This window comes from Lolium perenne, chromosome 7 (assembly GCF_019359855.2).
Source record: "Lolium perenne isolate Kyuss_39 chromosome 7, Kyuss_2.0, whole genome shotgun sequence".
In the NCBI taxonomy this organism is placed as follows: domain Eukaryota; kingdom Viridiplantae; phylum Streptophyta; class Magnoliopsida; order Poales; family Poaceae; genus Lolium; species Lolium perenne.
The window spans coordinates 212,511,510-212,533,048 of NC_067250.2; the positions used below are offsets into that span (position 1 = coordinate 212,511,510).

The 21,539-nt window shown below is 47.7% G+C and overlaps 2 protein-coding genes across 2 annotated transcripts; both read left to right on the forward strand.

Annotated features, from left to right (window-relative positions):
* Positions 1-586: 586 nt before the first annotated feature.
* Positions 587-2,722, forward strand: LOC127314292 (L-gulonolactone oxidase 2). The gene is made up of 2 exons (XM_051344741.2): positions 587-1,339; positions 1,443-2,722. The coding sequence occupies exons 1-2, from the start codon at positions 674-676 to the stop codon at positions 2,535-2,537; spliced, it is 1,761 nt and encodes a 586-aa protein (XP_051200701.1). The 5' UTR covers positions 587-673; the 3' UTR covers positions 2,538-2,722.
* A 5,249-nt stretch (positions 2,723-7,971) lies between these two features.
* Positions 7,972-12,570, forward strand: LOC139833838 (uncharacterized). Its single transcript, XM_071824192.1, has 2 exons — positions 7,972-9,221; positions 10,281-12,570. Exons 1-2 carry the CDS (start codon positions 7,972-7,974, stop codon positions 12,568-12,570), a joined length of 3,540 nt encoding a protein of 1,179 aa, XP_071680293.1.
* The last annotated feature ends 8,969 nt before the right edge of the window (positions 12,571-21,539 follow it).

Here is a 21,539-nt window from a genome sequence, read left to right on the forward strand (position 1 = left end):
GAGATTTATAGGAAAAACTGAAATCTAATTTGGGCCAGTAAAAGTGGGCCCAATATTTCAACAATTTTTACTCTGGGAGTGGAGATTTAACCTAAATAGTGTTGTCCCATGATCTTCTTCCTCTTCGTATTTAAGCAAATCTCAGTGATTTGACATGATAGTTAAGTGTCGACTTAGAATAGCAAATTAAAGAGTCCATTAAAGAAATATGTACAATTTGTAAAAATAGTTATGGAAACAATGGCCCTGTGCATGTTTTCATATGGACCCCTCACCAAACCGTGGACTTTGATTAGAGGTTTACAATAGAGGGTTGGCAAGCAGAAAACAACCAGTTGCAGATAAGTAAACTCGGAGCCCCCAAGAAAACAAGGTCCCTCCTATCCATATGGCATATGCGCGCGGTGGAACAGTCATTGACTTTAACATCTCCGACGCTTTCCTCGACGAGTCGAGAACGACGTCGGCGTAGGTTGGAAGTGAGGAAGCTGCAGAGTGCAGAGCAAGCCGGCCATGACGACCTTGACCTAGCTTTACCTATAGCAAGCTCTTGCGCTCGCCTTACCCGCCTATTTAAAGCCTGGCCTTGCCTCATTTGCTCTCACATTATTCCACAACACAGTCTCGACACATTTGATCGATCGAGGTGGTGTTGCAAGGACCGAGAAGAGCAATGGAAGGTAGAGGGGTGCTCGTGGTGCTACTCCTGGGGCTTCTCCTCGGCCTCGCCGGATCCAGCCCGCCGCCGAGCCCGGTGGCCTGCACCCGCGGCACGTCCGACTGCATGGTCACCAACGTGTACGGCTCCTTCCCGGACCGCACCATCTGCCGCGCGGTCAACGCCACCTTCCCGCGCACCGAGCAGGAGCTCGTCGCGGCTGTGGCAGCCGCCGCCGCGGTCAAGCGGAAGGTCAAGGCAGCCACCAAGCACTCCCACAGCTTCCCCAAGCTGGCGTGCCCCGGCGGCCGTGACGGCACGATCATCAGCACGGAGCGGCTCAACCGGACGGTGAGCGTCGACGCCGCCAGCGGGCTGATGACGGTGGAGAGCGGCATGGTGCTCAAGGACCTGATCCAGGCCGCCGCCGCGGCGGGGCTAGCGCTGCCGCACTCGCCCTACTGGTATGGACTCACCATTGGGGGACTCCTGGCAACGGGTGCACACGGGAGCTCCCTGTGGGGCAAGGGCAGCGCCGTGCACGAGTACGTGGTAGGAATGAGGATCGTCACGCCGGCACCGGCGAGCCAGGGGTTTGCCGTCGTGAGGGAGCTCGCCGTCGGCGACCCCGACCTCGACGCAGTCAAGGTGTCCCTCGGCGTCCTCGGTGTCGTCTCCCAGGTACATACCTATGTGTATGGCTACGTACTACTAATGCATGCTCTACGATATGTACATGCAACAGCAGGGTAGGCTAAACTATGGCTACTGTGTACGCGTGCAGGTTACATTCAAGTTGCAGCCGATGTTCAAGCGGTCGGTGACGTTCGAGAAGCGCGACGACACGGACTTCGCGGCGCAGGCGGCCGTGTGGGGCAACCTGCACGAGTTCGGCGACATGGCGTGGCTGCCGCGGCAGGGCAAGGTCATCTACCGCACGGACGCCCGCGTCCCTGTCTCCACGCCGGGCAACGGCCTCAATGACTACCTCGGCTTCCGCGCTAACCCGACGCTGGCGCTCATCACCGCCAGAGCGTCGGAGGAGCACCTGGAGGAGGACGGGAGCGATATCGCCCGGTGTTTGGCCGCGCGGTTGCCGCCGTCCTTGTTCGAGCTGCAGGCGTACGGCTTCACCAACGACGGCTCCTTCTTCACCGGATACCCGGTGGTGGGGTTCCAGAACCGCATCCAGGCGTCCGGCACGTGCATCAGCAGCAAGGAGGACGGGCTCCTCTCCTCCTGCACGTGGGACCCGCGCATCCGTGGCCCCTTCTTCTACCAGTCCGGCTTCAGCATCGCCGTCTCCAAGGCGCCTGCGTACATCGCCGAGATGCAGAAGCTCCGTGACCTCAACCCCCGCGCCTTCTGCGGCCTCGACGCCAAGCTCGGCGTGCTGCTCCGCTACGTCAAGGCCTCCTCCGCGTACCTGGGCAAGTCCGAGGACTCCCTCGACTTCGACGTCACCTACTACCGGAGCTACACGGAGGGCGAGCCGCGGTCGCACGCCGACGTGATCGACGAGATCGAGCAGCTGGCGCTGAAGAAGTACGGAGCCGTGCCGCACTGGGGCAAGAACCGCAACTTCGTCTTTGACGGCGCCATCGCCAAGTACCCCAAGGCCGCCGAGTTCCTCGAGGTGAAGGCCAGGTACGACCCCGACGGGATCTTCTCCAGCGAGTGGAGCGACCAGGTGCTCGGCGTCAGCGGGAGCCCCAACGTCGTCGGGAAGGGCTGCGCCATTGAAGGGCTCTGCGTCTGCTCCGACGACTCGCACTGCGCGCCGGAGAAGGGCCTCTTCTGCCGGCCGGGGCAGCTGTTCGCCGAGGCGAGGGTGTGCTCGACCCGCCCCGCCGCCAGCGGCCTAAGGGACGAACTGTAGTCCAAGATGCATGCATGTACCATGTTTGCATGAACGGGTCAGACCGCAATCTAATGTCCAGATCGCCATGATGAATTAATAATGTTGTGTAGGTGGCGTGGTGGGTTTGTTTTTTTCCACTCCATTAGATTTGTGGATGTATATGTAGTTTGATACTACTTGGTGTTATCATATTGATTTTGCTATTGATTTTGGACAGCAAGCAGTTGAACGGCATGTGTTGCTAGCTACGTACTCCGTACTAGATGCCAAAGGTTAGACTTTGAGGCAGGTGATGCCTGATTGTCTGGTCAAGAGGTCTTAAAATTCTAATACTACCGGTGGTTAGTGAGTCGTGAGCGACGTGCCGGGCTCTGCTCACTTATCATTTTTTTTTTTTGAGATCACACTTATCATTTTTAAGTATGTAAATGTATACACTTTTGCAGGGAAGGGGTGGAAATGTTAACCTTCAATTGTTCAAGCTTTGGGATGTATTCTTGGGAGAAAAAAAAATGATCAAGTACTTTAGTCATTGGCATTTCAAAAATACTTCAGGGCTGCAATTTGTATACAAAGGAAAAATATTGGTGTCCGACTAGTGTTCTACTCAATTATCGGAGCTTTTTGATTCAAAGGGTTTGTATATGATTTTTGGAGGATTCAAATCTTGTGGCTTTTTCCTAAGGAGGTTGTTTGAGTTGTAGGATTAAATCACATAGGATTTTTTCAAGGGATCATCATATGTACTACAGTTCATAAGAAACCAAACGTTCACTCAAATCTTCTTATTATCATCATGTGTTTAAATGAATTAAACAAACTTTGGTGCATAATAAATCTTGTAGGATGGGAGTGAGCCACAGTGTAATCCTACATTTTTCATATTTTTGCGTTTTTTAGAATCATGCGAATCAAAGAGGCCCCTAAGTATGAAATGTATACCCTTTTGTAGCGAAAGGGTGGAAATGTTAACTTTGACTTGTTCAAGTTTAGGATATGGGGTGGGGGGTGTGAATATGATCAAGTGTCCTGGCATTTCAAAAATACTTTGTGGCTGCAATTTTTGTCCGAAGGAAAAAAGTTGGTACTCGTCATGAGGCAACAAGAAGCATTTGTTCTCTCTAGACTCGGTGCAATATGCTTACGATACTATTTTTTCTTACTCAAGCAGATGCACACAAAAACTTTTTTGTATTAAAGTTCGATTCAACTGGACTGAAGGTATGGATGAAAACAGAACAAATCATTTCACAAGCACAATGAACTGTAAAAAAAGGATGGTTCACCTACCTTGGCCTTCCTCTTGGAGTAACTAAACGTACTCTAGAATATTTCCTACCTATTTTGCACATGGTAGAAAAAATATTATGTGGCTTTTCATATTTCTTGACCAATAGAGGCAAACTGGAGATAGTCAAATCAACTTTGCCATCTATGCTATTTTCTTCATGTGCACATTGGATGTCCATGTTTGCAGCAAGTTATCAAGTATCTAAGAGCATCTCCACTCGTCTCCCCACAGAGCCCCCCACGGCCACTTTTTTTCATCCGGACGGCGAAAAATGGCCCAGTCAGGCCCCCGGTTCCTCGTTTTGATTCGGATTTGAACCTATTTTCGTCCGGACTCCCCATGCCATCCCCGGCCCCCCGGGGAGCGCTCGGGGACTCCGGATGAAGCTAAACCAACCGCCCACGCCCACGTGTCTCCTCTTTCGTCCGGATTCCCCGAGCCGTCCTCTTTTTCCCCGAGAAACGCCGCTTGGGGAGCACACGACTGGAAATATACTGCCCCCCACGCCAAATCTTCCTCCAATCCGAACAAAAATTTCGCCGGATTTGGGCGTGGGGAGCGCCAACGAGTGGGGATGCTCTAAGGCAATGTATGTGGAGGACCTAGATATGGCTGATAAGAAACCAACATTAATGAAGTGAAACCAAAAACAGCAGGAAGGACTAGGAGTGCTCAATCCCGATGTCCAAAAGAAGGCGCTCATGTTGAAAAAATCTTCATAAATTCTATAATAGGCTGGAAATTCCATGTGTTAACCTTATTTGGGACTCATGCTACAGTTCTAGCGAAAATCCTGGCATGCATATTCAAGGCTCCTTCTGGTGGAACACACACTTAAATCTGCTAGAGAACTTCAAATCAATGGAAAGTTGTAATGTAGGTTCTGGAAACACATCCTTTGTTGGGTATGACCTTTGGCACAACAAGTGTCTGGATCAATGTTTTCCTCATTTTTACACCTTTATCAAGAATACCCAACATTACAATTCAGGGAGCAATCCAGCAACAATTCTTGCAATATCTTTTTCGTCTATCTCTATCACAATAGGCTTATGAATAGTTTACACAAGTGGAGATCATCTATGGAGCAACAATTTCTACTATGTCAAATGGGCAACCTGATGTTTGGAGTTACATGTGGGGGAGTGCTAATGTTTCTACTCATGAAGATTATAAAGTAATGATTTAGGTTTGAACTAGCACCAGCTCAATTTTCTTGGATGTGGAAAAAATGAAGTTCTTGTCAGCCAAAACATGAAATGTTCATTTGACTTTAGTCGATATTTTTTATCCTTTCGCCTTCTAGACATGCCACATAAACGAAATGCTCGGATCCCTTGCCCATCAACATTGTGTCCTCCGGGTTGATCTGCCTTCCCACCACGACACCATTCTGCTAGAGAATAGACACTACTAATAATTAATCGATGAGAGGTAGCGACCACCGGAGAATACAAGAGGTGGGGTGGAACTACAGCTAGGCTATATATTAACGACACTGGACATCACCATGCTACGGACACGGAAGCAAAGAGATCAGCATCGCGATCCGACGGTGATAACATGATCGGAAGCGTCCGAGTCCCGCCGAGACAGGTCGGAACAAGAGCATAGCAAGGGAAATTATTTCATATCGCTGATGTTGTTATCCATTGAACATATATAAGGCCTCTCCGAAAAATCTCAAATCGAGATTGGTTTAAGAAGTGTCCGGTTAAATTGGACAGTTCTGATAATTTGAGGGATCACGTGAGAGGTTCCTTGGAGATGCCTTTACAAGCTATAGAACAGAAATGACGGTGTCATAAGAAAGACATATAAATAGATAAAAAAAATTGAGTCAACAGTTTCTTATCTAGATGTAGTCCAAACGAGTCAGGGAGAAGCCTATGTATCACCATTATAAAAATCAAAAAATGGACGTATTCAAAATCCTAAGGAACACAACATTGCTGATGTACTTTGTGGATAAAACAATACATATGATCAATAATTACAAATATAAACACTTCCGAAAACTCATTTCATTCAATTGTGATATATGACCCAGAATATAGGTTCAGCATTTTCATTCAGTGCATATGTCTGATCTAATTTTTTATTACATTGTACCGTATATACATTTTCGTCAAGGTTAAATGCAGAAAAAATGGGGACCATCTTTCTCTGCTGCTAAGTACTATCAGTATTTGTTCTCAGAGATAATAGTCATACCAGCTTTTCAATGGATTTGGAAATCCTCTTGCATAATGAAGCACAAAATTTTTGCCTGGTTGCTTCTAAATGATAGAATAAACACAAGAGATATGTTGAAACGCAGGAATTGGAAGGTTACATAGGATACGCATTGTGTACTGTGTCCGGGGAGGCAGTATGAGGACAGAATACATTTGTTTTTTGAATGTAACTTCAGTCAAAGGGTCTGGAATTACTTGCAAATTGATTGGGCTGGTGGTCAGGAGGTGCAGATAATTTTTTCACAAGCTAAACGAAGTTTTGCTAAACCTTTCTTCATGGAAATAGTTATTTTAGCTTGCTGGAACATTTGGAAGCAAAGAAATGGTCTGATCTTTCAGGGAGAGCGCCCTAGTTTCTTAGGCTGAGAAGAAACTTCTTGTTTGATGTATCCTTGCTTGAGCATAGGATCAAGAAAAAGCATCTCAAAACCTTTCTAGCCTGGATAGGCAGCTTGCAGTAATGTATAGGTTTCTATGTTAGTTTGTACAGGTAGGGTTTTTTCTTTCTCTTTTTTCCTCTCTTTTGTACATATGTTTTAAGTTGGTAATAAAATGCTGTGGGGCTTTTTGCCTCACAGTCGTCCCCTTCAAAAAAAAAAAATGCAGAAAAAATCGTTCAAATGTTGTACAAACGATATGGCTAAATTCTTGTGATGTATCTCTAGAAATTTCCCCTGAATTTGATTCCTGCTAGTACAACGTAAATAAAGGGGTGGTAATATTATGGTGAAGAAATGTGCTCTAAATTTGCTTCCTACTAGTATAAGGTAAAAAGCTGGGATGATTATGTATGGCGCAGAAATTTGATTTCCTTAATACATCGGATTTGGATGCAAGCTAGTATAGCTTTTGATTTTAACGTTAGGGGCTCTCAGTGTTGAAAGATATGATTTTCTTCGAAGGGGAGATAGAAATATCCATACACATCTGAGGTCTTTTTCATAGAACGCAAGGGCCTTACAAAGGTGATACTGGCCGAATTGCAGAAGCCTTTTGTAAACTACTAGCATGATTCATGACCCGGTTGGCGCAACGTTTGTGGAAATGGTTTCTGAAACACGCAGAGACGACGTGCGCATCGCGACGCGGCATGGTCCTGCTTGCCATCCGAAATCACAAGGAATACGTACAATGTCATGTAACCTAAATGGTCTATAAAATTATAAATGTTTGAATTTTGACTGATCTTATGAAAATCATACTCGTAGAATTTTTTTCTATAAAGTTGGATCCAATGAATTTTCTCGTGTGATGCGTAGTGCCAAGGAATTTTTTTGGAATAAAATCATCTATAGTGGAGTATTTGCAAATTGTACAAACCAGACAATCCACGCATGGAAATAGGACAAGGATTGCAAAACATGGACATTTTTCTTGGATTTGGTTGTACTTTCCATTTCATCACATTAGATAGCATGGCCCTTGCATTCTCGAAACAAAAATCCTGGATTGCGCAGTGTATACGTTAAAAAAAAGTAAAATAAACATATAGTCGATTGTGTTAGAGTTGTTACGTATTGGCATACGGTGTAGTACACCGATCCTTACGTATTGTACATGCCACGCCAGGGGCTTTTCCTGTGCTATATAAACACGCAACCGATACCGGACGAGGGTATCGTTCCAGCCTAAACATTAACATGGTATCAGAGCCACCTCCCTTCGTGACCTAGCTGCCTACGACCCTGCCGCCGCCGCCGCTCCTTAGCCGCCGCCGCCGCCTACGAATCTGTCGCCGCTGCTCAAGCCGCTACATACACTCACGACCAAGATCGCCGCCGCCGCCGCTTACCAAGCCGCCGCCGCCGCCTACAAACACGACCAGATCGCCGCCGCTCTTATCAGCCGCCGCGCTCCTACAACCCAAGAAAACAAAACCTAGTTTGCCTTCATCATGACCTCGTCCAACAACACTGCTGCCGCCATGGCTGCTGCTCTCGGCAACCCTCCGGCACAGCCCCTCACGCGCAACAACTACCTCCCGTGGAAGGCTCTGGTATACCCAGCTTTTCGCGGAGCTGATGTCTTGGGACTCCTCGATGGATCTGATCGTCCACCGCCCAAGACCCTGGATGCTGAAGATGCTGACAAGAACAAGATCACCGTTCCCAACCCAGCCTATAGTGCATGGCTCGCACGTGATCAGCAGGTGCTTCGGTTCCTGTTGAATTCGCTGTCCCCTGACATCCTCTCTCATGTTCTTGATGTACACTCCACCGCCGATGCGTGGAAAACTATCACTGCCATGTTTTCTTCTGCCTCCAGGTCCAAAGTGCAGCATCTTCGAGATCGGCTGAACAATACAAAAAAGCTGTCCCTGACGGCTGATGAGTACTTCACAAAGATGAAAGGCTTCGCTTATGAGCTGGGCGCTCTTGGCAAGTCTCTTGATGAAGATGAGGTCATCAGCTATGTCCTCAATGGCCTTGACAAGGGCCACTACAACTCGCTCATCACCTCCGTCAATGGCAACCCGGGAACCTCCCTTGATGAGCTCTATGATCAGCTGTATGCCTATGACCTGCGCAATGGCGTCGAGGAGTCTACTGACTCCTTCTCTTCAACAGCCAATGTCGCCAAGCGCGATTATCGCCCGCGCGGACGCACTCCTCCCCCACGTGGTCGCTCGCCTCCACGTGGTGGCGGGGATGGAGGCTACCGTGCTCGGTCTCCTCCGCGTGGTGGTGGGGACGGTGGCTACCGTGGCCGCTCGCCTCCGCGCCGCTATGACGATGACCGTGACCGTGGCAATCGTCGCTATGATGATGACCGCGGCAATTGGCGCCGCGGCGATGATCGGCGTCGTGACGAGCGTCGTGATGACCGCCGTGACGATCGGCGCCGTGATGACCGTCGTGATGGTGGTGGTGACCGTGGTCGCAACCGGCGGTCTGACCGGGCCCCCACCCCTTATGTTGATACGGAGTGTCAAATCTGCAAGATTCATGGTCATCCTGCAAGTGACTGCTGGTGGCGCTACTCCGATGATAAGAAGAACAATCGTGATCGTGATCGCGAGCGTGATGACAAGGGTGCGAATCTTGCTTCATATGGTGTTGATACCAATTGGTATACGGACACGGGTGCAACTGATCACATTACTGCTGAATTGAGCAAGCTCTCTACACATGACAAATACCAAGGCCAAGACCGTGTGCGCATGCACGGCAGAAGGTACGGGAATGCATATCAGTCATATTGGTCATTCAGTTTTGCGCACCCCTCATAACTCATTCCAACTCAATAACATATTGCATGTTCCTAGTGCATCCAAAAATTTGTTATCTGTTCACAAGTTTACCCTTGATAATCACATCTTTATTGAGTTTCATCCTTTCTTCTTTTTGATCAAGGATCGTGCAACACGAAGAACCCTGTTTAAAGGCCCCTGCTATGGAGGTCTCTACCCCTTGATGCCCACATCTAGTGAATCCTCCAAGCATGCTTACTTCACAATAAAGCCGTCTTCATCCACATGGCATCGTCGCTTAGGACATCCCTCTTCATTCATAGTTCAACAAGTTCTTAGAAAGAATAATATAGCTTACACCCCAGAAAGCACTCCTTATGTATGTGACTCTTGTCAACTTGCCAAGAGTCACCAGTTGCCATATCCTGTTTCCACTAGTAGATCCACTGTTCCCTTGGAACAAGTGTTCTCTGATGTATGGGGTCCAGCACCTCTTTCTGTTGGGAAACATGCATACTATGTAAGCTTCATCGATGATTATAGTAAATTTACTTGGATCTACTTGCTCAAAAAGCGTTCTGATGTCTATCAAGCTTTTCTCAATTATCAACAGTATGTTGAGCGCAAATTTAACAGAAAATTGTTACCATGCAAACTGATTGGGGTGGTGAATATGAAAAACTCAATGGTCTTTTTCAAAAGATTGGCATTGTTCATCATGTCTCTTGCCCTCATGCACATCAACAAAATGGGTCTGCTGAAAGGAAACATCGCCACATAGTAGAAGTTGGTCTTTCACTTCTTGCTAATGCGTCCATGCCTCTCAAGTTTTGGGATGAAGCCTTTCTTACCGCCACATTTCTCATAAACATTCTTCCTACCAAAGTGCTTGATCTTAAGAGTCCAACTGAATGTCTCCTGAATATCACACCCAATTATGATGCTCTTCGCACTTTTGGTTGCGCTTGTTGGCCTAATCTTCGCCCATACAATAAACGCAAACTTGCTTTTCGTTCCACTAGGTGTGTTTTTATTGGCTACAGTCCTCTTCATAAGGGTGTAAAATGCTTGGATGTTTCCACTGGTCGAGTTTATGTCTCTCGAGATGTTGTTTTTGATGAGAAGGTTTTCCCTTTTGCTTCACTTCGTCCTAATGCCGGTGCTCTCCTCAAGAAAGAAATTCTCCTCCTCCCCACATCCCTCACATCAAATTCCCATGGGGTTGCACAACACACTGATGATCATATGTCTCCTATTATTCCTGTTCCATATGTGTTGCAGAATCCTGAGAATGCTGCAGAAAACCGTGTTGAAAATGGTGCTCCAAGTGCGACGGAAACTGAAGAAACAGATTCAGAACCGGACGGAACTGGCACAAGACACGAGGAGGAACATTCTCTGCCTTTGTCGGATCCCGAGGAGGATCCTGACGCTGACTCTGGCGCCGAATCACGCACGCCGCCCGGGGAAGAATCTCCCGCCCAAACTCCTGAGCCGTCTGCCACGCGGTCAGCCAGGACTGGCTCTCCCCCGCCCGTCACCGAGTCTCCGCGGGGGGCGCCCTCTGGTGGACGCGAAGAGTCGCCGACTCCGTCCGCCACGTCGACAGCCTCTCCGTCGCCGTCAGCTGATGCGGGTGAATCTTCTGCGGACGAAAACCCTGCTTGTGCAAGTGCTGCACCACCTGAACAGCCTATACCACCACCGTCGCCTCCTCGTACCCGGCTTCAGCAAGGTATAAGAAAACCAAAAGTATACACTGATGGTACAGTCAGGTATGGCATGCTTTCGTCTACAGGTGAACCTTGCACATTGACTGAAGCTCTTGATGACTCAAATTGGAGAAAAGCCATGGAAGAGGAGTATGATGCCTTGATGATCAATAAAACATGGCACCTTGTTCCCCCAAGTTCCAAGAAAAATTTGATTGATTGTAAGTGGGTCTATCGCATTAAAAGGAGGGCAGATGGGACAGTTGACAGATACAAAGCAAGGTTAGTAGCAAAAGGATTTAAGCAAAGGTATGGTATTGACTATGAGGACACTTTCAGTCCAGTGGTTAAAATTGCTACCATTCGAACTGTTTTGGCTATTTCTGTTTCTCGAGGGTGGAAGTTAAGGCAGCTAGATGTCAAGAACGCGTTTCTTCATGGTGTTCTTGAAGAGGAGGTTTACATGAAACAACCCCCAGGTTTTGAAGACCCTCATGCTCCGCATTATATTTGCAAATTGGACAAAGCATTATATGGATTGAAACAAGCTCCTCGTGCCTGGTACTCAAGGTTAAGTTCTAAACTGTGCACTCTTGGTTTTACACCCTCCAGAGCAGACACCTCATTATTTCTCTATACCAAGTCAGGCATAGTCATATTTCTGTTGATATATGTGGATGACATCATAGTCACAAGTTCTTCTGATGATGCTATTTATGTTCTTCTTCGAAGTCTCAATGAGAATTTTGCTATTAAAGATCTAGGTGACTTACATTACTTTCTTGGTATTGAAGTCAAGAAGACACCAAATGGTTTGTTGTTAACACAAGAAAAGTATGCTACTGATATCCTTACTAAAGTCGGCATGGTTGCATGTAAACCGGCACCTACACCATTGTCATCATCTGAACAATTATCTCTGACAGCTGGTACACCTCTTGGCTCTGAAGATTCGTCTCAGTACAGGAGCATAGTTGGAGCCTTACAGTATCTAACCTTGACACGACCAGATTTGTCCTTCTCTGTCAACAAAGTGTGTCAATATCTTCATGCGCCAACCACTGAACATTGGTCAGCTGTGAAAAGAATTCTTAGATATGTGAAGGATACAATGAAACTTGGAATAACTTTTACAGCATCTTCATCAACTCTTCTTAGTGCTTTTTCAGATGCAGATTGGGCAGGTTGCCTCGATGATCGGCGCTCCACAGGCGGATTTGCCATATTTGTTGGACCTAATTTGGTTTCTTGGAGTGCTAGAAAACAAGATACAGTGTCTCGGTCTAGTACTGAGGCTGAATATAAGTCTCTTGCAAATGCTACAGCTGAGTTGATTTGGGTAGAAGCTCTTCTTGCAGAACTTGGAGTTAAGTTGAAGCAAAAACCAAGGCTTTGGTGTGACAATCTAGGTGCTACCTACTTATCTGTTAATCCAGTGTTTCATGCTCGTACTAAGCATATAGAAATAGACTTTCACTTTGTTAGAGAAAGAGTTGCTAAGAATCAGCTAACTATTAGTTTTATTTCTAGTAAGGATCAAGTTGCAGATGGTTTTACTAAAGCGCTTCCTGTTAAGAAACTAGATGAGTTTAAGCGTAATCTCAACCTTTCCAAGGTTTAGATTAAGGGGGGCTGTTAGAGTTGTTACGTATTGGCATACGGTGTAGTACACCGATCCTTACGTATTGTACATGCCACGCCAGGGGCTTTTCCTGTGCTATATAAACACGCAACCGATACCGGACGAGGGTATCGTTCCAGCCTAAACATTAACAGATTGAACTGAAACATATTCTGGCCGGATTCAGGGATTTCCTCTCGCAGACTATTTTATATTCCAAAAGTAATTATCGAGTAATTATAAAAATAGGAGAAATTGTTCAACGGCGGACTTAGATAAAACGATGGTATACCAATAGCTGTCTTCTCACTTCCAACAATATCTCGACGTCATGGCTCATGTGATCTATTCTTATGGGAGAAAGGCTGATTGATCATGCAGACGGCTCTCAAACGGCGGCGTTTCTCCATGCCTTGCAGACGGCTCTCAGGCGGAAGTAACCCCTCACCTCTGAGCGCAACACAATGTCGGCCACCTTGTACACCAGCTCGGGTGGCATGTTAGCCCAGTCCCGCTTATCTGTGCAGTTACATATCCTGCAAGACATTTAACCGATGATGCTTAGCTACCTTGGAACGTTCAAGGAAACCAGATTCACAAGAATGATTTCGAAGCAGTTGAATTCGATCAACAAGGCAACCAGAAATACCATGAACAAGATCTAGGTCATAGCTGCATGCCTAAATCTAATATAAGTACTGACCTTTCTTCGTCGCCGGCGTCGGCGCCGGCTGTGCAGATGCAGACCGGCCTGTCAGCCGCCGCTGCTGGGGCATCGTTGCCGGCGGCGGCGGCAGCATGGAGCTGCTGCTGGGCAACCGGTTCCATTTTGCGGCTAGCTAGGGTTGGTGCTACCGGTGGCTTGGAGATGGTGGATGGTTTATATGCTTCCAGGCAGCTAGAAATGGAAGGGAACGCGACGAGGTTCCTCGAGCGGAAATGAGCGGCAATGGAAAAGTAGTTCAAACTTCAAACCCAGTTTTGGGTCAAACGTTTTTTTATTTTGTATTCTTACTAGTAAATTTGCCCGTACGTTGCAACGGGAAACACAAGACAAATAATATCTTGTGCGAGAGTGGCATGTTATACTTTGACAAAACTATCCTATAACCTCTCGTGATCCCGCTTGGCGGATGTTATGTGTCGGTGGAGCTGGTTCCTCCGGGGGTAGCTTGCATGTTGCAATACTCGATGACCTAAATAGGGATGGCATTTGGGAGCTTGACATCGTTCTCGACGCAATCGTCCTTGATCATGCGGTGGATGTGACAAAGTTGTTGCTCGAACTCTTCTCGTGTACGACCTTGTCGGAGATGCCGCCACCGCTAAAAATTAATGCTCTTTTTAACATGGACATGTTCCTACTCCATGAATCACTACAAACAAACCAGTTGATACATCTATGTACTCCCTCCGATCCGAAAAAGTGTCGGGTGGTTAGTAGATTTGCATTTTTATAATTAAACCCTTCTAAAAACGGTTAATGCAATGGCCTTGCTACTGTCCAGCGAAGAGTCCTGGACCCGTCGAGATGGACTCCAGATCGGGGTCTTACCATGGATGAGACCGGGTGGATCCCCGTCGCCGGTCAGGCGGCAAGTCCGCCTGCGGCGGCGATCAGCTAGGCTGCCACCGGCGGCAGGTCCAACAACGACACATCTCCTAGTGCATGCAGGTGTGTGGCCGTCGCATCATGGAGCCCCTCCGCCGCGCACGCGATGTAGTCAGACGAGCTCAAGAGAGCGGCACGAAGGCGTGGTTCATGGGGGGCGCCGCCACTGCCACTGTTTTTAGGGTTGGGTGGGGATCGATGGAAGTGGTCCGGTTTGGTGGTTCCTCCGCGTGCGTTTCGGGATGGTTCGGTTGGGTGTAATGCGGGTTGATTAAAATAAAATAGAAGCGCGAGAGTTTTTTTTGTAAAATGTCCGTCCGACATTTTTTCCGAATCGGAGGGAGTAAAATATATCTGAATGACGAAATTGTAGTTTCAAATTTGAATACAATTTGATAGGCCATTGGACCACAACAGTGAAAAGGTTCTAAATAAATCAAATCCCTCGTTGTGTCAGAATAACAAAATACAAAAACAAATAATATATTTCTGGAGATATTCAAATTGTGCATGACCCAACAACATATCTTATTGATAGCTTCTGAATTACATACTCCAGACTCCATTATTTCACTATGTTTTCCCGTTAATCTCCATAAGGTCTTTCATTTGGTCTTTTTCCTCCATCTTGTAAGCTAGCTAAATCTAAATGAAAGATCAATTAAGTGGCGTACATGTGCAGCGAGGAAACAGAAAAACCCAGGATAGGACCGTCAGTCCCCCAACCGCATGTGCAGAATAATCTGAAGAATCGCGGCCGTCTTCGTTATTGCACGAATTAGCACCACAGGCCAGCCCTTTACAACTGGTACGAGTCTTGGCTGACGAATTCCTGCCCATCTCCATGAGCTCCGTAATCAGTCAGTATTCACCTCCTGTACTGGCCATGAAGCGGCGAAAAAACAACCCACAAAGACTAAGTCGAACGGCGAGCTTGTCTCCAATATAGCGCGGGTATAGGTGTGGCTGGAGAACTGCATCACCGGCAGAAGATTTGGGGTCGAGGTCGCACATCCCACCAAACTCAAGCACACGAACGGGGATGGGGATTTGGGGATGGGCGGCAGCCGGTATTTGGGGGGGTCGGGCGGTGTCCGGTCAAAGGCGCCTACACGGAGGGCCTAAGGTTTGGAAGGATACAGCTGGGAGAGAAACGAAGGGGAAAACACAGAGGGGAGGCGACGGATCTGGCCGGCGCGAGAGAAGCCAGACCAGGGAGGTAGGTGGCGTCGTCGGTGCCCGCGTTCGATTAGTTCGGTGGTGATGTACAGGCCGGAACGAACCGTTTTTCCTCTGACTAAGCGGTGGCAGGTTTGTAATTTCAACTGATAATTACGGGCGATAAAAAACGGATCAACAAGAATCTATTTTGCTTTTATTATTAGGTATAGATTAGAGACGAAAATACAAAGCAAACACGGTTTGCAAATATTTTATCTAGAAAATAATCTAGTGCATCCTCGTAAATTTCCAAAGTGTTAGAACTCACTTTGAAAATCAAATTTAAAAAGTTATGTACAAAGGGCTTACCTCGGCTAAGGGAGGAAACACGATCAAATTTACGTCTCCTAGAGCAACTCCACTCGTTGACACTCCCCGGTCCGAAATCTGGCGCTATTTAGCGTCGGATGGATGAAACATTTTATCTGGGGAGGTCCAGTTTTTCAGCGGTGAGCCTAGGGAAGCGAGGCGAAATTATGAATTCAGCAATCAAATTCAAACAAACATAGTACTACTAGTTTTGAGTAAAATTTAGGTGAAATTTACAGGTTTTCGTATAATATAGGCTAGTTCGTTAATTTTTCGCCGAATCCACACATATATTCGAAATCGGCGTACATATAGTAGATAAAAAATAATTGAACGGCGTTCTACATGTCGAAATGGTAGTAGAACGCTGTGTGGTCGCCGCTGCCATCGAAATCGTCGCCATTCTTCGACAGTGACGCATGCGGCTGGCGGCTGCTGCTCTAGCCTGGGGTCCGACACGTCAAGGAGGAGGCGACGGCGTTCCCCAGTCATCCTCGCTGTCACCAAGGACGACGATGCAACGGGCGCGAAGCTGCGCAGCCTCCTCGAGCAGCCGCTGCTAGCGCTCCGCCTCCTCCCTCTCCCACTCCGCCTTGGACCAGGCGAGCGCCGCGTCCATCGACATCTGGAGGTCAACGGGGACGACGTCGTTCAGGGAAGGCGCCATGACCGCCTCGAAGATCATGTTGTCCTCGGCGTCGGGGGAGGTCACCGGCGTGACCTCCTTCTTCGGCTTGCGCAAGATCTTGTCGGTGCCCGGCTCGCGCTTGACGCGGACCAAGCGGCCGTGGCCACGCAGAGGTGAAGGGTCCCGCCTCTTGCGGGTGTCTATCTCGTCGCCGCGGCCTTGGTTGCGCGACGGCGAGACAGGCTCCGGCTTGACAGCGCGGAGCTGGCTCCTCATCGTGGATGTCGGCGCAGATCCAGAGGAGCGCGACGCCGACCCCGAAGACGACAACGTGGATGCCAACCGTCGTGGCACCCACGAATTCCTGCGACGCCAGGAGAACGACGAAGTCCTCGGCGGCAACTGGAGGACGCTCGTGGAAGTAAGTGTCCCACGCGCCGTAGTTGTTGGGGAAGCGCTCCCACCGGGCCCGCTCCTCATCCGACATTACAGTGAGGGCGGCCTGGATTTCGTCGTCCATATCGGTGGCCACCGGCAGTGGAGGGACGTAGACCGCCAGGATGGCGGCCCACGAAAATCGAGCGGCGCGGGGTAGTTGGCCTTGTAGAGGAGCCGCGCCTCCCAGTCGTGGAGGGACCGGCGGCCGAACCCGTTGGACGCCGCACCATCGCCGGGGTTAGCGTTCGGCCATTGCTTCGTGCTCTGGAAAAGAGAGTATGGAGGTGCTAGGGTTTTCGGCAGTCTGGCGGCGGCGCGTGGAGGAAGAAGAAGGGGAAAAGAGGGGGATATATAGGCGGTCGTAGGCCGAGTTTCCGCTGGCACCTGGCTCGCCATTAACTCCGCCACGTGTTCACTGGCATGTCGCTCCGGCCAGTAATGGCGCGCATAAGGAGGAGATGACGATGGCCGCCGTGTGTCACCGACTGAACAGGCCACTGGCAGGGTGGGATTCTTCACGTGTCTTCTCGTCTCTTCACGCCGTTTTCTCTCCATCTGGCGCTCGCATGCGCTCCCCAGGTAGTTGGGTTCGGTCTAGGATCACCAGATGAAAAAACGGCCCAATTCGATGAATTTTGGGCTCCTGGGGTCGCGGCTGCGAAATTTATGTTCATCTGGCGATAACTTTCATCCTGGGGAGGAGATGCTGGGGAGCCCAGTGGAGATGCTCTTAGACCTCTTTCTTCTTGGACGGTCTTCCATCCATGCGTAGGTAAATGATCTGTGTTTTTTTCTTGAAAAGGGCAATGGACACCCTCCTCTACATCAGTCATCAGCTATGCACACATGTATTTTATTTAGAATTCTAAATCCACTAGCTGAACGTGTTCGACTAGGGAAGAAAATACATTAGGCAGAATGCCTCGCGGCAGAAATGCCAACTAACAACCACTAACCCCATGGTAAAGAATTACAACAAATGAAAAAACAACAGCTCCTAGGTTAAGCCTTCGAGAAAGAAACTTCTCGCGAAGGAGGACAGGACGTCTTCCTGCGAAGGTTCTCTGCTCTAAGCAGAGGTTGGACCCAGGGACGATGTCATTGAAGGCTTCTTCCAGTCACACCTGGACCCTCGACCTGAGGTCGCGGGAGGTATAGACGGGGGCATTGGTGGTGTAGTTTCCCCCCACCACTTCCTAGGTCGACCTCCACTTGCCTCCTGCCAGGCAGCCCTATGAGCTCACGCATCTGGGCGATCCGTCCTTAACCCAGTGCAAGCGCCCCTGGTCCCTTTCAGACGGATCCTCTCCTTCGATCATCCCCTCACCTCCCCACCCCCCCCCCCCCCCCTTTCCTGGAACAAAAGCAGGTGGGACTTCAAGGGAACTTGCAGGTGAGGATCCGTATGTTGTCTTTACTTTCCAATTCTTGTTGTTGTCTTGACGATCTCCTTTACCCGCGGTGAGGGTGATCCGGGCTCCCGCGGTTGCTTGCCCGTCAAAGGGGCCATTTTATCCACCACCCCCGAAGTCCACGAGGGCGCCACCGAATCCCTTCAAGAGGTTCTCTTGGCGCCAGAAGACGGTAAGGATCACGCTCGTCTGATGCTCTGGCTGACCCTTTGAATCCTTCGAACTTGTTCTTCTGTTCTCCCGATGATATCCGCCGTGGTGGAAGCCCCCGGGCAGGTGCGCTCCTCTGCCCAGGGCGTGCAAGGAGCGGAGCCCGTCGAAGACCCTCGGTGGGTAGAGAGGTGCGGTGGGCAGAGAGGCGCGAGGGATCCTCCTAGTTTACTAAAGATTTGTGCTCCATAGGGCTGCCATAAATATGCATGGACCTCTCTCTTGCATGTGCACCACACCAAGAATCTTTTGATTATGGAATTTTTAAAGTTTTATCTCTCAATCTGTGAACCGGATTGATGATTCATTTTCACGGTTAGATTTCTCACGACAAGATCTTTGAAACTAAATCCTATATCGCCACAATATCATCTATTAGCTGTTGGACACATTTCAAGATTCGCTCTCTAATTATGCAGATCATTTTGATTTCTAAAACTAAGTCAAACATCATCTAAAACTATGCCAAAATATAGTGCCTAATTTTTATTCCAAAGTTAAACCATGTAAATTTTGACCAAGTTTAAATAGAAAATATCAACATTTATAATCTCAAAAAATGCCAACAGATTCACATAAAGTATATTTTAATATGGTATACGATGGGCAATGTAGATATATATAATAAACTTAGTCGAAGTAAGGCAAGGTTGGCTTTCATGGAAACTAATGCGCACCACATTATTGCAAGGAGATAATATCAAATTTTTATAGCAACTATTTAGTACTAATCTGACATGGTAACGTCGGCAAATACAACGACGATTTTTTGGTTGTAACATAACAACATGGGATCAAGTTTTGAAGGCCTCGCCGATACAAACTAAGCGGTGAAAAAAATCACTAATCAGATTATAAGGGATAGGGAGATCAATTATTTTAAAATTTTGGATTCAACAATTAAAATTAATTAATACAATGAGGTGTGAGATTTCTACTTGCATGCATGTAATCCTTTCTATTGGGAAAAGCACAGCAAACATGCCGCTGCATCGGAGAGAGATATGTGATTAGATTTTATCATTATTAAAAGTTTTATGCGAATGTCGTGTTTTTACTTCTCCCGACACCGAAAGAGGGAAAGTTAGTCTATGGAGAAGGTTGAGGTGGAGGCACTATTGGCGTGATTGGTTGCTCACGGTCCATTTTTTCGCTTCTAGCGGGGCAAAAAAGGTTGATTGGTAGGTCGGTCCGTCTCAAAACTTTGGCCCGCACGCTTCTCAAAGCACCATTTTCCCTGCATGCGGAGGAACACTCGATTCCACCGTTTCAGCAAGCCAAGTGTTAGGAATAGTTAGCGTTACATCTAGGCTATATAGAAAGTTAGCTTATCTATTAAGCTAACTATTAGCGGTTAGGATAACTGCGTTGGCCAAACGCTAAGTCCGCCGAACAGGCGCTTGTAAATCTTACGCTATATGCGTCTGTACAATGGGTATATATACCCGATCTCTTTGATCAATGAAAGACACTTGATTCTCTCAATCTTCAGTTCTAAACACGTTATCAGCACTTTGTCTCTGCCGAGAGCATCAGGCCACAAAAAAAAACAAAAAAAAAACAGAAGAGAAAGGGAGAAGAGAAGAAGAGCAGCACGGCTCGACGGCCCGGTGGCACTAGCACAGACTCTCCGGCGGGACGCATGGCCAGGCCGCTCCCGACGGAGGTCCTCAGCCCCGACGCGGCCACGGTCTCTTCGGCGTGGCTCCTCCCTGCAGCGCGAAGAACGGCCTGCACGGCGCCCCCCGGCATGCGCAATGAGTACCGGGCGTGGTCGTTCCATGAACGGCGGTGGCGGTGACGGCCCACGGCCGGCACGCGTAGCAGCGTCCTCCGACGAGCGACGCGCTCGTTTCGACAACGGGCCGCCGATGCGGCCACCTAAGGCGACGACGGCGACGACCGGCTCGACTCCTCTGGGCGCGTCCTAGCGGAGAGCCGAACCCATGCTCTGCCCGGACCCCGGAGCACGTCTCCCAGCCACGACGAGGAGACGTGCTAAGCACGCGCGGCGGCCCTCGTCTCCGACGCTGCTCCTCGAGGTGTGCGCTGACGACCATCGACCGGACTCCTTCCGGCTTCAGGCGCGACTTACAGCGGCGTTGTCTCCATGTAGTATTGATGTGAACGAATCGATTGATTCCTGCTACTACCACGCATAGGATACAAGGATAAGAAACCTTATCTCTTCTGTTTGTTGCACTTTAGTCCCTTGATCAATTTATATTACAAGCATAGACACTGTTTTCACTGTTAGGGCCTCGGGCTTAACATGCTTTACTTGTTAGTCCTCAGATTTTTTTTCATGCTGCTTTGTTTTAAGCCCTGTAACTACATTTAAATCTATGCCCACGCCATCAGGCTCACAATTCGTGCCATAAAAGGCCTTACTTCTTTGATTTGATGAATGTTACATATTTTCTACATACATTATAACATGCAATTCCTGGTAAAAAGTTTTGCAGGTGAATTTTTTTTAAAAAAAAATCTTGCAAATCTCTCATTGAAATTTGAGATAAAATTGCCAATACAATATGTGACGATCTTAAATTTTATTTGGGAATCACAATGGAATGACATCTTCTGTGAAATGTGAAAGTTGCGGATTTTCCATTACCAAGAGATGTACTTATTTGTCATTTTGACAATAAATTATCTCCTAAGTGCTATTTCCAATATAGTGTCAAAGTATAACACAAGGTAATAGGATAAGGCGTCTACTGACGTAGTATCAGAATATGTTTCCTACTACCGAGAGATCTACTCCATAAATATGGAGTTTAACAACGTGTTAACTTAGAATTTGAGATCGATTCACACACATATATATGGCATAAAAGCATCAGCTTAATATTCAAATAGTTCCTCTAGAACATATTTGTTGTTTACCAAAATAAATTTTACAATCATAGTAAAAAATGATGCATTAATATTGCATGCTTCTGTTACATTGGTAAGATGTGGAATCTTTAATCATTGGACATGGATGCAATGTCTATCAAGACAATCCATGATAAATATAAATTTCTTATAAACTATTAAAATTTCTACCTCATGTGGTGATAATCATATTCACCATGAATAACCAATGTCAAAAGTATATATATAATGTAACATCACCCATCACTTTGGGAATGAA